The 18,480-nt window shown below is 44.4% G+C and overlaps 1 protein-coding gene across 7 annotated transcripts in view; it reads right to left on the bottom strand.

Moving 5' to 3' along the window:
* Window positions 1–18,480, bottom strand: part of MGAT5 (alpha-1,6-mannosylglycoprotein 6-beta-N-acetylglucosaminyltransferase) — a 309,086-nt gene that overhangs the window by 119,190 nt on the left and 171,416 nt on the right. For all 7 annotated transcript variants that reach the window (XM_016206246.2, XM_087819890.1, XM_087819887.1 and 4 more), the window contains exons 5-6: window positions 4,074–4,150; window positions 2,995–3,084 (exon numbers count right to left, since the gene is read on the bottom strand). In XM_016206246.2, coding sequence (XP_016061732.1) covers window positions 2,995–3,084; window positions 4,074–4,150 — 167 coding nt within the window. The remainder of the gene's footprint in view (window positions 1–2,994; window positions 3,085–4,073; window positions 4,151–18,480) is intronic.

The raw sequence follows: 18,480 nt of genomic DNA on the forward strand, positions 1-18,480 counted from the left end.
ACCTGGGTTTGGTTACAGTGTCACTTAGGTTTACTGAGTGTCATCTATCTGCCCGGTTCTATTACAAGCATATCCCCATATACACTCAGGATCCTTTCAAAATAAACAAAATTAAAATTATTATTTTACAAAGGATGAACCTGAGACACAAAGAGGGTAAGTAACTTTCCAAAAGCATAGAGTTTAGGAAGCATCAGAAACACAAGCTGAAGTCAGGTATGAGGCTCTCTCTAAGTAAGTACTTCCTATCAAAGTGGCCATATTGGTGAAATTCTCCTCTAACTCTTATAAGGTGCCTACTGAGATGCTATGATAACGTGGAAATTTTTTAAAAGACCAGAGTTTCAAAGTTATTTTCAGATTAAAACACTGAAAAAGAAGTTCCTAGTTGTCTCCCCAGGGGAATTATCTCCACTCTCCTAGTTCAATTACCTGCATCCACTCTTCCTCTTCCATATTCTCTTAAGATAATGAATGCATAGCATGGTGCCAAGAAAATGAGTTCTCAGTAATTGTTGACAATGAATACAATAGCCATTCAATAAGTGCTCACTGAGCTGGAGAAAGAAAAGCCCGATCATCTACATAAGAAGAGATTGGCATAGGCTAATGAAGAACCATTCCACACCTTTGGAAGAGAAAAAACAGTTAAAGGTTCTGAAAGGAAACACCCAGGCTCCAATATTAAGTATATATAATCTATCATGTCTTTATATAGCCCAGTCTGTTCCACATCCTCTCAAGTTACCTTCCCCAGAATCTCACTTTTCTCTCATCTTAGCTACATCCTTCCTTTATGTGATTGAGGGTAGGGTGGTAGTTTCAAAGGAAGGGAACGAGGTCACACATGATCACAGCCCCTTTTCATCTTAACCATTCTCCCACACCGTCCCAGGTGTCAAAAGACTGGAGTGGGAATGTAAAATCCTCTCCCTGTACCTTGGCAGCCCACCCCAGCATGCCAGCTCTCAGGAAGTCGTGAAACCAGCTCAGCTTGTCAATCAGGGAGCACAGTTGGACTCTGGCTAAATTCTACCAAATGGAAGGGGAAGAAAACTTTTGAAAATTAAACTAAATGAGGAGCCTTTTCCTCAGGGCAGGCAAGGTGCTTCTAATGACTTCTCACTGGAGGGAAGGTTCACCCAGGGCCGTAAGCCTTCTCCTCTGCAGAAGAATATTACAAGATGGGTCACGGGCTACCTAAACTAGAAACTCCAATAAGTGCCACAGAATCAATTTGCCAGCAGGCTGCTAATGAGGAGCATCATACACCCAATTCCCTGTGCTTTTAATTTCCAAGGGGTTTTTTAACTGTCATTAGATCTGAGGGTTCCTATAATCCCTGTGGGGTGGCCATGAGGCAACCTGTCAAAATAAAAAAAAGTCTGACTGGGTCGTACAGGGACAAGAGAAGTAAAGATGTAGGAGAGGGATAAACCCACAGAATCCATGGCCATATGTCCTAAAGGCTATATTGGTCTGGCCTCCATCCTCAAAAGTTGTCCCTATCAGTTTATGACACAGAGAAGAGACACCTGAGTCCCACAAGAAAAACGATGGGAAAGCATTTCATTTAGCTCATAATGGAGGCACTCTCCTCCCTGCACGCCAGCTGTTTATTCACTACTGGTCAAAGGGCAACTGCACACAGAACTGGGGGAAACAATAAAAAAGAAATGGCAGCCAAGAGCCTGCCAAGTGCACATCCTCTGAAATTACCAGCTCCCGTCTCCATAAAGGGTGGAGGGGAAGCCAGAGAGTTCTGATTTTCCTACTCAGTTCTTCCCCTGTACCTCACGTGGGATAAAGTCTTAACTCTATTCCAGGCACGGAGAATCTGATAGATTTTTCTAAAGATGACATGAGATCACTAAAGCATGTGGTCTGTAAAACGCTCTGCAACCTTTAAGGAAAAAAAGCTGCTATTTAAATTCAAGGGTACAAATAAAAATGAAGCTCAGATAAAAAGAAAAAGAAAGGTAAAATGAACTCATTCTGTAAGTAAATAGCTAACTCTGCCAATAAGCACACTAAAAGACACTCAACATCACTAATTATTAAGGAAATGCAAACCACAACCACAATGAGATACCACCCTACCCATTAAGATGGTTACTATAAATAACAACAACAACAAAATACAAACTCAGAAAATAATAAGTGCCAGCAAGGATCTGGAGAAACTTGAACCCTTGTGTGCTGTTGGTGGGAATATAAAATGGTGCAACCACTTTGGAAAAGTTTGTAGGTTCATCAAAAAATAAAAATAGAATTATCGTATGATCCAGCCATTCCACTTCTGGATATATACTCAAAAGAGCAGGGTCTCAAAGGGTTAGGTACACACCCATGTTCACAGCAGCATTACTCATAAGAGATAAAAACATGGAAGCAACCCAGTGTCCATCAGTGGAGGAATGGATAAGCAAAATGTGGTATATAATACAACAAAGTATCAGTCGGCCTTATAAAGGAAGGAAATTCTGACATAGCTACAACATAGATGAACCTTGAGAGCGTTAAGCTAAGTGAAACGAGCTGATCACAAAAAGACAAATAATGTATAATTTCACTTATGTGAGTACTTGGAATAGTCAAAGTCATAGAGGCTGGCGGTTGCCAGGGGCTGAAAGTAGAAGGGAATAGAAAGTTATTGTTTAATGGGTACAGTTTCATATTCACTGGATGGAGGGTGGTGATGGCTGCACAGCAATATGAATGTATTCAATGTACACTTGATGGCTTAGGAAGTTACACGTATTTTACTTTTTTTTTTTTAATGAGAAAAAAAATTAGTTAGCTAAGCCTGTTTTTCCTTCAAAGGAAAAAAAAATAGTCATCTGAATATTAAAAAATAGTCATTGGGGGCAGAGGAGTGCAATGAAGAAGGAAATCACAGGTCTACCATGAAAGAACATTACGTTTTTAAGCTCTTTGAATTCCAGGCTCAGCTGCAAAATCTATATAACCTATCCACCCTCCAAAGCCACTCACCTCACTGAGGTAAATAAAAAAAGAGCAGGTGGACCCATCCACTCCGTAGTCTGCGTAGCAGGGATCCGAGCGCCACATATCTTTCATCCACTGAAACGACAAGAGCCAGGTAAGAACATCTCTCAACAGCCCATTCTTGGTGACCCTGCCCATCTGCTGATGGAGGAGAGGACATGTGTCTGGTTCGAGCTGTGGCCTAAGCTCAGAGTCACTTAGCTGAGGTGAGGATGACAAACAGATGCTCAGCTATTGCACGACCCACAGATCCACAATGACTTCAGCGGGGCCTTGGTGGATGTGTTTAGAGTGGAGAGAAGTTGTGGGACATACCAAGCAGCAAAGCCCAGGAGAGGCAATGGCTAGGAGAGTTTTATCAAGAGCAGGCACCTAATGGGATGTTTGCAACAAAATCCCCTCTCCCCAGAAAGCTGGCTTCACCAGCCGTAGCACAGCGCCAGGAAGAGAGTACACAAATGAGTGCAGGAGTCCCAAACAGAGACTACTAAACATAAACGTTTCTGGGGTTTGGTCTCACCATCCTCACTGTACTCCTGACCCGAAACTTCTCTGGAAACTACTGAGCAGGGGAGTGGTATCCCCAAGGACAGGCCATATAAATTTTTTTTTTTAAATGTGAAGGCTGGTAGAGTGGCCCAGTGTCTCTGGGTATTCAAATGTAAATGCAAATATGACATTTAAATGACAATCTGGAGACCTCAGAGCTGGGCCTAGGGACTGGGAGAGAGAAGTCGGACACTAAATAATGGCAGTCCGTTGTCACTGGCTGGTGAAAGATCACCTGCTGGAGGCTGGGAAAGCCAGGGGAAGACAGCTTCAAAGACACAGCAGGTACCTGGATTGGTCCAGGCTCTTCAGTCAGACCAGTTAGAGCCACTGTTGACTAACCCCATGGAGTTGGCACAGCAGGGAAGAGTTGCCATGGCCACAGCCCCAAACAAGCAGGACTGAAGCAGCCCTTAAATGACTCCCTTAAAGGGCTCGCTCACCCTTTCAGGAAGGGAGTGTTAGTGCAAACGAGGGTGACAGAAATGAATGCGTATCACCTCGGCCCGCCTTACCTTGATTTTCCCCTCGCAGTGGGGGTAGCCATCCATAGGAGGCAACACGCATTTTTCTTGAGCTCCATTAATGATATCTGTAAAAGATAAAAAAGAACACAGGATACCATGAAGTTTATGCAAAACAGGCCTAACATCCCTGCTGTGACCCATGCAACGTGTCTGACTGGTTTGCAGTGAGGACCTGACCTGAGGACACAGCCCACCTACAGGGTGACCAGAGCACAGGATGACATGTGGTCTAGCCTGGAAGGTGAGCTACAACCACCAGAGTGGTTGCTTGGAAATCTGCAAGTGGGAAACAGAAACCAAAGCAGCAGGGAGCAGGAAACAAAGCCGTGGGATTAGGAGGGCCCACCAGGCTGGCAAGGGACAAGCCAGGCTATGCAGAAAAACTGAGGTCCTGAGCAGCTTCATGAAGACATGTGCTAGAGCCCAGGCAGCCGGCAGGAGAAGGAGGCGAGCAGAACCAATGTGTGGAGGAGCAGAGCCGTGAGACATGTCTGTGAGGTAGAACCTCTTATGGACCCAGTGGTTAAATTTCCTCGGAAATCTCCTTACTGCTTCAAATATGTCCTCACCACAAACTCCCTTTCTACTACCTAGCTCCAATGGATTCCTGTTCCTTGTAACTACAGAGTCAAAACAAAAAGAATGCCTTTAGGGAGCTTATGGTTTAGTGAATAGACGAATAAACAATTGAGCAGCAGTATGACAGACACTGTGTTCGGGTGGGGCAAAAGGACGCCCATCTCGCTCTCTAAGAGTCAAAGAAGGCCTCCTGGGTCCAGCACAGTTTGGCTGAAATGTGGAGATGCAGAGGACTGAGCCAGGCAGAGGGACTAGGCAGAGCTGGTATTCCGGAGCTGCGGTGGTTCCAGATGCAGGGACCTGCTCTGCCTGGAATGGCAGTGTGAGGTGCTGCGTGGCCAGACAGGAAAAGCAGGCAGGGTCCAAACGGGAAAGGCCTCAAGTGCCAAGACAAAGACTCTGGTCCCTATGCCAAGGGCATGGCAGAGCTCTGAAGGGTTTTGAGAAGGGGCTGGCTATGGTCAGATTTTTGTTTAGGAATGATCATTTTAGCTGGACATTAGGACAACCCTAAACCCACACGATTCTCTTTTTGGACCTACTGTATTTTCCAGACCTGCTTGGAAAATGCCAACACTACTTACTGCTGACAGTTTTCTATCTATACAAAGTACTAATGAGAAATTAGACCCCGAATCACAGTGGTACTTAAGTGATGTTGGTGGCTGCTGGGGCTAAAAGAGAGGTTAGTGTTAAGGGAGGTTTGGGTTGTATATTTCCCTTGAAAACCAGTTGTTTTGAAAGTCTAAAGCAGGTATTTTTTTTTGACCTCTTGATTCAGAGTTTCCAATGAGCATCCTACTTGCTAAGGATAACTGGAGCATAAAATCAGTATCTTCCTTCTCATAGGTTGGAGGCAGTGCCATTGAACAGTTAACATGGAAGGCACTTAGCCTGTCAGTGCCTCTGTTTCTCCATCTATAAAAATGGAATAACCACACCTCTGGTTTGTCCAGCTCTTATTTAATAAATTAGCATTTATATAAAGTCTGGCACTCCTAAAACTGATATCACAGACGAGAGCAGATGCTTAAAAGTTGGCATCTGCTATGTGCTTCGACACAACTTTCACTTACTACATCCAGGAAAGCAATATTTCAAATGCACAGCTGCTCTGGAAACACACACTCTCTCTCACTTTCTAGTAAGGGAACCGCCAGCTCCAGAACCCACTTATCGGACGGTCGGCCTTGCTTTTCAATGACCACCACTCCAGTCACTAGTTTTAATTTGACTGTGCTTGGCAACACTAACCAAGCAAATAAGCAGCAGCAGAGGTTCCAAGAAGTTAAGCTGAGTCCAGAACAGCTGGGAGTTGGGATAATCAGACATTTAAGGGGACACTTAGGTGAAACGGGCCCCTTTGTCCACATACTCTTCCAGTGCCGATGTTCAGAGCCAGAAGTCATCCAAACTAGAAGCTACTGGGTTGCAGGTGTAATGTGTGGGGTGAAGAGAAAGTACCAGGTGGTACAATAAATGAACAGGCCCGCGAAGGTCTCCTGGCTGCTGACAGTGCGGGTCTCCTCACCAGGGGTTTTAAGGAATAAAAACATTATGCCAAGGTTGGCAAACCTTGCCCGTAAAGGGCCAGATGGTAAATGGCTGAGACGCGGCGGGCCACACCGTCTCCATCACAACCACCTCCTCCGGCTGTACCCGGAATGCAGCCACCGACGACAGGGGGAGGAGTGGGTCTGGCCGGGTTCCAATAAAGCTTGATGTACAAAAACAGGCCCAGGCCCCCGTGTCTGCTCTGCGAAGCGAGTTCCAGAACGAGGAGCCTTGTTTCTGCTATAACCTGCTGAAATGACCTTTTTCAGGACCTTGCAGGCATCCTCTGCCAGGAACCCCTTCCTCTCACCCCCTGGTGCCCTCCACCTTTTCTGCACCCAGCTAGAGCCCCTCCTCCTATAAGACCCACTCACATACCTTGGGAAGAAAGGGTCCCAACCCTTCCTCCCCAGGCCCAGTCAGGACTCAGTGCTGCCCTCCTGTTGTCATCTCTCCCTGGGCTGGGACAATTGTGCGACTTTCATTTCACTTGCCCATCTGCCCTCCTCAGCCCTGAGGACTTCATGGGAAGGTAATACCTTCCTGCTCCACCACCAGGCCCTGGGTAAGCACTGCTGGATGGAGTAAACACACCCCTGGTCCACCGGACCGGACCCTGGGTCTGACTCTGCTCAGGGAGAAATGAGCTGAAACCCTGCAAGGCTACGGCTTCTACTGCAACTGGTGGTATCAAAGAATCCAACAGGGTCTCCTGTGCACTTCCATTCTCTTAGGATGCATTCTCTATTCAGTTCCACGGTGATGGGTATGAATACACAGTGACCTCCAGAAGCTCAGTTTAAAGGCTGAGGCTCTGGTGTAGGAGAGATCTGTGGACAGGAGAGACAGGCAGTGCCAGCGTCCCAGCGTGGGCAGAGCTGCTCTGAGTCCCATCGCCACCTGACAGGACACTCTGGGCTCCAGGAGTGCCAGCTCTTCGCAGAAGACAGCTCCCCATTTTGTTTTCATCACAACCATAAAGACTCAGCAAATAATGCTTTTATTAGTTTGTGTCCACAGAACACTTTCCCACCTGTGGAAGAGTCTCCAACTTAAGTTTAGTTGCAAACCAAAAATTCAGGTTGATGTTACTGCATTTCAGGGGCAATTTAGCTTACGGTACACAGGCCCCTTCCAAAGGAGACAGGGTTCTGCTGAGATAAGTTACTAGGATCTTCTCCCTGCTGTTCACCCTGCACTCTCCAGCATCCCAACTTTTTTTAATGGTGAAATGGCACGGGGAGAAAAGGTGCTAGTGTCAGCGATGAAGCTCAGCTCTGACTATTGTGTAGGGTTCGGCTTCACTCCTCACTCTCACACACCAGCCCACGTGGCGTCTTCCACCAAGAGCTTCACTCGGTACCGACTCTACAGTGTTGCCAACTGGGCATTACAGGAACAGCAGGTCACCCAGGTGTGAAAACGCTGTTGTCTTATCAGTCACCAGCACCACACAATGTAGGAGGGCACAAACACTGGGTTTAATCTGAGGACACTCTTCCTGTCCCCCAAAATGCCTGTTTCTGGAACAGCATGTGTACAGCAGGAGCAGAAGCGGCAGCAAAAATGTCTTAAACACACACAGAGGGGGGAGCCAGACTCAGTCCCTAAGTCCTAATATATGTACATATACAGAGAGAGACAATGGGCACGTCAAATTCACATATTGGGAAGCCACAGAGACAGAGAGATATGGAACCACGTACACTTTTTTACTCAAGCTTTCCTCTGCCCCTGAGGGAGGGAGGGAGGGAGGGAGGAAAGTGGGGAGAGAGGAGGGCAGACGTGACCGTGGTCTCAGAGGGACAGTGGGAACAGAAAGAGTGACACAGGAAACAAAGGTGAACGGTGAGGACCCTCCTCGGTACAGTACCTGCCTTTCTAAAGTGCTGCCTCATAACTGTCACAGACATCATCACGCTGCACACTAACCATGCCCTCCTGGAAAAGGAAAACGGTTAACTATCTTAAAGTTGGAAAAGAGAAACGTTAAAATCCTCAGTGTCTACTTCCAGACTCGGCCTGCAGTCACCGGGAACACCCCAGCAAAGCCTGCTGTTTGCCGTGTGCTGAGAATGTCAGAGCTGTACCCTTGAAAAACAAGGTCTGTGCCCACAAGGAGCTCACCATGCCATGCGGGAGGTGGGACCACATGCAACAGAGCGAGGCTCATGCCAACAGAGCCCCTCCCTGCCATAGCAACCCTGGAAGACAGGACGGCCACCCTTGGGTACAGCGGCCCAGGGCCCAACACAGCGCCCGGCACACTGGGCACTCCGTGGTATATTTTTTAAACAAATGAACAAATTTATCACAGAAATGAAGAGCCTATGGTCTAGAGGGGTGAAGAGAGGAGAAAACGTCACAGAAGGAGGGGAGTGGGAAATCCTCGTTCAGCATCGCAGAACCAGGCATTCGAGTTCTGGTCCACACACTAAACGCAGCTGAAGGAATCTGGGTCCGGCACAGGGAAAAGGGCAGGAAGGGCAGCCCTTACTAACGCAGTCATTTCCGATGCAAGCAGCGCGGAAGTGGCCTGCCTTCTGTGAGTCCCCGACATTCACACCTTACTGGTGTGATTTGAAAGAGAGGCTTAAGGTTTTGTGAGATATGATCTTCATGAGTCATATGTTAAATGTTCTAACGCATTTACAAAATGCACACAAGATCCACTGGGTACCATACAAGGATGCCTTCATCTTTTGTGCTTTTGAAAGCACCCTCAACCATTCACCCTGCAGCGTCCTAAAACACTCACCTGCTAACAAACAAAGTTAATGATAACCACGCCTCCCTGCTGAAGGAAAGGGAGCAGAAATGTGTTTATAAAAAGAGGCTCCAACAAAAGGAGGCTGGCAGTCGGGTGTCACCTGCTACTCCTATTCTATCAAGAGGGAGGGGAAGTGGGTGTCTGTAAGTGATCCCCACCCAGAAGACAGCTATTTTGAAGTGAAAGGTGACCCCACCAAGACAGCCTCCTTTGCCCAGGCTCCCTTTCCTGTACAATGATTATAGCAGTGATAAGAAGGGTTTGAGATGGCACTTCATGAGAGCTCGCAGCACACAGTCCCACCCATCAGCAGGCATCTGCTAGGTTAAGGGTGTCCGACTCCCTCACTGTTGCTATTTTAAAGGGGGAGCGGGGAGAAAAAGCAGGTTAAATAACTCTCAGAAATCTCAAAAAACACGACCAGCTGTCCAGCCCAGGAAGTTTTAGGAAACGGAGTCCAGTCTCTTTGTCCAGCTCCTCTGCCAACAGCTAAGATAACCATCTTCATGAATGAGGGCCCAATTCAGCCCAAAGGTACCTCACGCATATTTCCTCTCAAAAGATAACGGGTCTCCAGCGATTCTGTTTTGTGTGTAGGACAAGGCAGTGTTTCTCTTGGAACACCTGAAAGGAACACGTGGCCCAGGTTATCAGATGGCCCTTAGGGCGCCCACAGGAGGACGCCATGGTCCCGGGCTCTCTGTGCCAGCCAGGAACCGACTCGGTCTCTGCGCTCAGCATGGACACTGAGCTCCTGCCAGCACCTCCATCGGCTGGCCTCGGGCAGGAGTTAACAGCAATAAATGGGACCAAAATCAGCCACGGTAAAATATAATCTCCCATTAAAAATGACCTTACTAGTCATCCTCAGCTTGGCTGATATTCACTTAGGGCCACTTTACATTGGCATTATGAAAAAAGTGATTTAATTTCTATAACTGAGTCAAGCACACATATCCCAACACCAGGGACACCAAAGGAGCTGGAGAGCCACATCCAGCAATGGGTGAGGCCCACTCACAGACCTCCAGGGGTGCACACTGGGCGCTTGGAAAATAATTGTTTATATTTTGTTTTCTCTGTATTTTAAACTAAGAAGCTGGAAATGCAATCACTGTACCAAAAAATTTTGAGCTGCAAGGGACTTCTGAAGCCACATTAGTAAACCGTTCACTTTTCCTGATTCATAAAATCAAGGCTTAGAGACATGAAGTGCCTTGCTCACTCACCAAATAAACAAAATTCATTAAGCACCTCCTGTGAACAAAGCATTCTACATGTTAAAACCAGGACTCTGTCTTCTGAGTCAAGGTTATTTCCACAATACTGTTTTTAGATTAAAAGGCACACCACTATCATCACCACCACCTCCAAATCTGACTTGTCAACACTGAAGAAGAAATGACAAATTCTCACTCCCCTCTAAATAAGCACCTCCAAGGGCCTCATGCACTTGCTAAAAACCTGGAGCTGCAGTACTGCCCACGTTCAAATACTATGGGCATAAAGGAAGTCAATGAGAAAGTCATTATCAACGTACATAGTTTCACAAATTATGCACAGCTTTTCAAGAATGAAACTGATATATAAAAAGAATGAACACAAATACATTTGCCACGGATAATCAATGTCATGAAATTTCAAATCACAGTGGCATTCAAATAACCTTAGATCATTTATGCTTTCCTTTGTCATACCCGTCATTTATTTATTATTTTTGCAGAGGGTATGACAAAGGAAAGCATAAATAATTGGATATTAATAAGCTTTTCCCTTCTGTTGGTAGAATAGAATTAAAATGAGGGCCTATCATTAAGATCCTCAGTAGAAGGGGCTGGGTCTATAAGAATGTTGTATACACACACACAGACCACCCCTTTGTTCTGGTAACCCTCCAGGCACTGCTATTAGTAAAAGCATGTGAGAGTCCCAGGAATGTTCAAGCAGAAAAGGTTGGTCATCTCACACCTAGACACACATACGTGTAGCAGGCAGAAAACAGTTGGGATTAAATACCTGCTACTGACATAAAAAATAAAAAAAAAGCTCACCATCATTAGTCATCAGGGAAATGCAAATCAAAACAATAATGCAATAATGAGACACAACTTCACCCACTGAGAGGGCTATATTAAAAAATTCAGGTAATAAGAAGCGTTGGCAATGATGTGGAGAAATCAGAACCCACAAACACTGCTGATAAGAATATAAAATGATGCAGCTATTTTGGAAAACAGTCTAGCACTTTCTTAAAAAGTTAAAGTTACCATTTGACCCAGCAATTCCGATCCCAGGTATATACTCAAGAAAATGCAAAACTATGTCAGCACAAAAGTTCACAGTAGCATTATTCATAAGGGCCATAAGTTGAACAATGGAAACAATTCAAAAGTTCATCAACTGATGAACAGACAAAATGTGGTCTAGCCATACAACGGAATATTATTCAGGCATAAAAAGGAATGAAGTGCTGATTCATGTTACAATGTGAATGAATCTTGAAAAAATTAATTTAAGTGAAAGGCGGCAGTAACAAAAGACCACATATTACATGAAATGTCCAGAATAGGCAGATCTATAAAGACAGAAAGTAGATTAGTGGTTGCTTAGGACTAGGGAAAAGGGATGTTGGAAGCAGGGTAATGATAGTTACTAGGTAATTTTTTTTTGAGGTGATGAAAATGTTCTAAAACTGATTGTAGTCACAGTTGCACAACTGTGTGAATATACATAAAGCTACTAAATTGTATACTTTGGATGAACTGTATGGCATGCAAACTATATCTCAATAAAGCCATACCAAACAAAAATAAAAACCCTGTCAATGATTCAGTCAACAAATACTATACCTAAATGAGCATCTGCAGATAGTGTGTCGATAAAATAGGTGAAGGGGATTAAGAGGTATAAACTTCCAGTTATAAAATAAGTTATGGGGATATAATATACAGCATAGGGAATATAGTCAATAATATTATAATAACTTTTTGTGGTGACGGATGGTAACTAGACTTATCTCAGGGAGCATTTCATAATGTACATCATCACTGTGATGTACACCTATAACTAATAAGGTATGCAGTTATGATTAAGAGACATACCAGTCATTAAACTGGGAGAATGCTAATTTTATATATCAACAAAAAGTTCACCAGTGCCGTACTTCCAGAAAATATATACACATATACACTTCTGTATATAGTTTTAAAAATATGCTTTTATTGATTTTAGAGAGAGTGGAAGGGAGAGGGAGAGGGGGAGAGAGAGAGAGAGAAACATCATCAGCTGCCTCCTGCACGCCCCCTACTGGGGGTCGAGTCCACAACCTGGGCCTGTGCCCTGACCGGGAATCAGAACCAGTGACCTTTTGGCGCATGGGAAGATGTTCAGCCAACTGAGTCACACTGGTTAGTGCCGTATATAAGGTTTTAAAAAGTATTCTGACGCACCCTCAGAGGTCAATTTAGATATAAGAGAATATACTGAGAAGCAGGTGCCAGACATTAAAAATTCATGATCATACCTGCCAAACTCCATCATATTCTCAAGCTGGGGGCCTGCAGTGGTTCCAGCGCGCTCCCCCTAAGGAGGCAGGGCACAGCCCCCCCCAACACCCCTCATGCGCGCTCCCCCTAAGGAGGCAGGGCACAGCCCCCCCCAACACCCCTCACGCACGCTCCCCCTAAGGAGGCAGGGCACAGCCCCCCCAAATCCCCCCACGCGCGCTCCCCCTAAGGAGGCAGGGCACAGCCCCCCCAACTCCCCCTCACGCGCGCTCCCCCTAAGGAGGCAGGGCACAGCCCCCCCAACACCCCTCACGCGCGCTCCCCCTAAGGAGGCAGGGCACAGCCCCCCCCAACACCCCCCATGCGCGCTCCCCCTAAGGAGGCAGGGCACAGCCCCCCCAACTCCCCCCACGCGCGCTCCCCCTAAGGAGGCAGGGCACAGCCCCCCCAACTCCCCCTCACGCGCGCCCCCGGGAGAGGCACGGGCCCCTGCGCAGCTCCCCCGCCGCAACAGCGACGTGCCCTGCAACACGGAGCGCGCCCCTCCTCACCCCTTCGAAAAGCAAGGGGTTCGACTTTTCTTCAAAACACAGCTGAGTTCAGCACAGCTCGCACATTTCTGACCGTTCTCATCAATGCCTGGGGCTTGAATTTTGTTAAGGACAGTAGAGAAATACATGGTTTGTGTGTGCGCGTGCATGCAAGCGTGTGTGTGCGCGTGCGTGTGTGTCGTTCTTTCCTGAAACTGAAGAAGAAAAGAAATACAGAATCAGTAAGAGCAGAAGGCAGACTATATCCCTAAGCTATTCTCATTATTTTCATTGTGCCGACTTCGAGAACAGGTGTCAGGACACAACGCCCCTCTGTGAGCCAGCCGGCGGCCCTCCCGGCTGCTGGTGCAGAAGAGGCGCCCACCGCCTGCAGGCCGCGAGGAGGGGCTCTGATTACTCTCGAATGGCGATCAGGATAAATTTTTGTTTCCACTCTCACATGAACCGTGTGATTCATTGTTTTGTTTGCCCGATGATAGCCTCCTCCCTTTTCAGCATTGAAAAATAAACCGTAAGTTCATTTAGAATTAAGATGACACCCGGGTAATAAGTTTCTGGTACTAGAAAAAGAAGTAGAGAGAGAACAAAAAGTGCAGCTGGAGGCGTAGAATATTGAGAGCACTCAGAAGGACACCAAGCCCTTGCGTACGCCTGAAGAAAGGCAAAGAGCTACTTCATTTTTAGGTCTCGTTTGATGTATCCTGAGTTGCAGCAAATCTATAAGCCCACTGGCATAAGACATACATGCTACGCCTGCTAGATACATCCTTGGCCAGGAATGTCTTTCAAAACCCAGGTTGCCTTAGAACTTAATTCCTTTTCTCTCTCCTAGCCCTTAGCGGGTTTTCCTTCCCGTGAAAAGGAAACATGCCTGGTATTAAGACCATGCAAATTTGGATGCTGGTATGCAGCCTGTGAAGCTGAGAGAGTAATGTGCATATTCTTAAATGTCAGTGTTACCCTGGAATGCTACTCATCTCCTCAACAGAAAAGGCTGTAAATGTATGAATACAAGTTCTTGGTAGTATGAAACACAAAGGCTTTCAAGTGCCTGGATATTTGTTTCAGGAAGGGGTCTGTTCCTAGCCTGGGCTTCGGTTTCTGAGTCAGTTCCTGGAGGGCTCTGATCCTCCAGGAGGTGGGGTTACTACCTGAGGGTCTTCACCATATACCCTTCCAATACCCTTCCACCATGTTAGAATCCAGAACACACAACGCTCTCTCACTCCTCTCCAGCTATGGGGTCCAGGGCAGAAGAGAACTGTTGTGAAACACTCTCCCTGTCAACCTAGAAATGGTTATTGTGTTGAAAGCAAGAAAGAGTTGGCATACATACCAAAAGGCAGGATAAAGTCAGAGCTGTGGTAAGAAATAACCCAGACTGTTGACCACGGCAGACTGCTAAACTTGTGCGAGAGCTACGCGATTAATTTAACAAGGGATTCTTTATAAATCAAAGCTGAGAAATTATACACTGGCAATGGCAGAGAAACTTATGTTGGAATGATCTCCCCAAACATAATACTTACAATAAGACAATGAAGAGTAAGGAAATGCAGCTAACACTAGAAAAGATTTGATCCTTAAAAAAAGGAAACTGCACTGGGTAAGATTCACATTTACATAGCTTGGCCCCTGAGGGGAATATCCCTTCTGGATAGTGAGAGATAAGTAGAAGGTAAGCAAAATGTTATAAACTTAGAAATAAGTTTGGGCAATCAGGGTGGCTGAAATGGAGGCAGGATATCTCCAGATAGTGGGAGCCAAAGAAGGGGAACCTCCAAATCTGCATATAAACTGCCTTAAAATCCTTGCATTTGTAGGGGAGACTTGCAAGGAAACCTCTAGAGGTGTTCAGAGATTCAGCTGCTGTTCACTGTGGGGGACTCAGTTTGAATCCTAACAAGTCAAAGGGGCTTGGTTAACATTTCTACTTTCCACTAAAATCCCAGAAAGGCCTTGCATCAGGTCCCTTAAGACTTCCTAAGAGTAGGGTGGAACCTGAGACAGACACACGCAACAAACCATAAGATTAAGTCTTCCTAAGTTGAAGATGTTAAGTCAGTAATTTAACTGCCTGCAAGAATAAAAAAAAAAAATCAACACTCTTCAGAGGAAGATAACAGAATACAGACATTCTACAATATAGCATTATAATGTCCAAAATATAATAAAGAATTACTAGACATGTGGGAAAACTGGAAAATGTGAACCAAAATCAAGAAAATAAGTAAACACAAACATATCCCAAGATGATATAAATGTTGGAACTCACAAAGAATTTAAAGCAGCTATTACAAATATAATTAAAGAAGAGGGAAGGACAATTTAACAACAAAAAGAAATTCCAGAACTTAAAAAGTTCATCATCTAAAATGAAAAATCCACAGAACAGAGTTGACAACAGTTTGGAGATGGCAGAAGAAAGATCAGTGAACTTGAAAAAAATGAGAATTATTCATTCTGGAAAACAGAAACAATAAAAATAAAGACTGGGGAGAAAAAATGAGCAGAGCCTCAGCGACCTGTGAGACAACATCATGTGGACTAGACTGTAAATGAAGTGGTGCCCAGCGGTAGAAAAGGAGAAATGAAGAAAAGTACTTGAGGAAAAAATGGCCAAAAACTTTCCAAATCTGAAGCACATTAACTTCAGATCCAATATCTCAGCAAACCAGAAGCAAGATAAAGACAAAGACAATTACGTTTATCATAGCCAGACTGCTAAAAGCCAAAGATAACAAAGCAAATGTTGAAAGCAGCCAGACAAACATGAGACACACATCCCATAAAAGGATTCAAAGATAGAAATATCACTGACTTCTCATCAGAAAAAGATGAAGGCTAGAACATAAGGAAACAGCCTCATTTAGCAGTTGAAAGAAAACTACAGTCAACCCAGGATTCTCTACCGGATTCTGTATCTTTGTCCTTAACAGTTCCTGCCCCCAAAAGCCACTTCCAGGTAAATGAATGAAGTGAGAATTCACCCGCAGCAGACCTGCGTGGCAAGAAATAAACAAAAGAGGCTCCTATGATGAAAGGAAAATGACATCAGATGGAAACTTGGAACTATAGAAAGGAAACAAAAGCATCAGAAATGTTAATATGCAGGTAAATATAAAAGACTATCATTTTTTCCTTCCTTTAATTTCTTTATCAATTGTCTAATGCAAAAATCATAGTAGGTTATAGTGAGGTTTAAAGCACTTGTAACATGTAAGATATTTAAAAACAACAGTACAAAGGATGAGGGATTAGTGAAATTGAATATGAAGTTTATAACACTAAGTCTACTATTAACTCTTAACTGTGACTTTCCCTTCTTGGCTGCATCAGATACAATGATAACAGCCTTATAGAAACTGTTCAACTAGCTCCCACTACTCTGGAAGGTCAAAGTCCTATAACAAATCCCTTAATACACACACAGGTGTACACACACACATCCCCTTCTAGTGGTTCTGCTTTTCTGATTTAATCCTGATTGATAGACAAATTAAAGCCAAAATTGGTTGTTTGAAAAGATGAATACAATTTATAACCCCCTAGCAAGAGTGATCAAGAAAAAGAAAATATGAGACATATTAGGGGTTGAAAGAGGATTTCCCTAAAAATCCTATAGACACTGAAAGAATAACAGGAGGTTATGAACAACTTGTGGCAATATGGTCTACAATTTAGAAGAAATGATGGCTGATATATTTCTGGCAGCATTATTCATAATAGTCCCAAACCCGAAATGACTCACAGTCCATTAGCAGAAAAAGAGATAAATCTGTTATGCTATATTCATAAAACAGAATGCTTTTCTGTGATTAAAAAAACACACAAAAAAACTACTGATATGTAGGACACCATGGATGAAGCTCAAAAATATTATGCTGAGATAAAGAAGCCAAACACAAAAATGTTGATACTGTACGATTTCATTTTTATGAAGCTCAAAAACAGGCAAAATTAATCTATGGTGATAGAAATCAGAACAATGATTGCCTGTGGGGGTGGAGACGGTGTAAGGAGGCATGAGGGAACATTCCAGGGTGATGGATATGTTCCGTACCTTGCCTGCGGTGCTGGTTTTATGGATATACACATTTATCAAAACTCATCAAATGGTACACTTAAAATCTGTGCCTTGCATTATACGTAATTTCACTCTTACATAAAAATTAAGCTAAGTTGCTTAAAAAGTGCTTTCTCTTTGACTTAGGAATACAGATGAGGCAACATTATTTCCCTTGCTAATCTCCACTTATTAACCCTTTGCCAATCACCTGGAAGGAAAGAAATGCTTAATCTCCAATAAGTTCCTACATATCTTAATGCACCTCCAATAACAGTCCCTTCAATGGCCTCCAGTGTCACAAATTTCACTGTGGGCTCACCATGCTAGGGGCTCCCTCAGTTTAAGTTAGCTACAAAAGCACAGGAGGAATGGACGTTTAATCTTTATTCCTGAATTTACAATCTTGGTGTTAAGTACAATCTGTTGGTAAAGTGTTTTTCTCGGTCACTGGCCGCATCTAGACGTCCTTTATTTGGAGTGGATTAATTCATTGTGTATTTACAGTGCTCCGCCCAAAGCTGAAGATGGGCTTAAATAATAGTATCTGCTCTAGAATGTAACTGCATGTAGGCAGGAAGAGTGGGCAGGCCCAGGAAATAATTCACCTGTACACACTCTACCTGAGAAAGGCTGTGGTCCACTCTTCCCTGTCTGTGGGCTTTGCTGGAAATCACCTGACTTCAATTAACAATATGCAACCCTGCTTCTCGGCCTATTTGCAGGATGCAGCTTTCTGCCTTTCCTACTAAGCTCAAAAATCGTTACTGAAAAGAGAAAATGGTCTAAGCGAGGGAAACAGGAAGAGTAATGAGAAATTTTTCATTTCTCAGCATCACACAGAAGTCATAAACCAGAGCTTTGGTCAGAAGTGGCTGCTTCTTGCAAAAGTTACAGTGAACAACCAGCAGTATAAGGCATTAATCTCACTTCACTTCCATTCTGCTCACTAGAACACAGAAACTAATCTAACAGCAACCTCTGCCACAGAACTGCAGAACAAAGAGTAATGACTCATGATTTCCATAATTACATGACAAAATTGCAGGATATGAGCTTGGAGTAGTCCCCGAGTTCCATGTAAGTTCAGCACAAGGCAAAGGGAAGGCTCTGGGGAGCTGCTTGTGGGGAAGGAGCAGGTTTATGTGTCCAGGGCTGAGTGTTTGCTGCAGGAAAGGGCCACTGCCCAAGGAGGCCTTAGAATATTGATTATGGGATTAGAAGAAGATGGCTTTGAAATGGAAACTTTTTTTTTGATGGCGCCTGTACATACCTAATCTGAAGTTCTTGAGGAATAAAAGGTGAGACAGGGAATAAATATGAGATATTTTATCTAAGTATTATCTAAATATTAGATCAGAGAGAGGGA

Source organism: Miniopterus natalensis, chromosome 8, assembly GCF_054644295.1.
Source record: "Miniopterus natalensis isolate mMinNat1 chromosome 8, mMinNat1.hap1, whole genome shotgun sequence".
NCBI lineage: Eukaryota > Metazoa > Chordata > Mammalia > Chiroptera > Miniopteridae > Miniopterus > Miniopterus natalensis.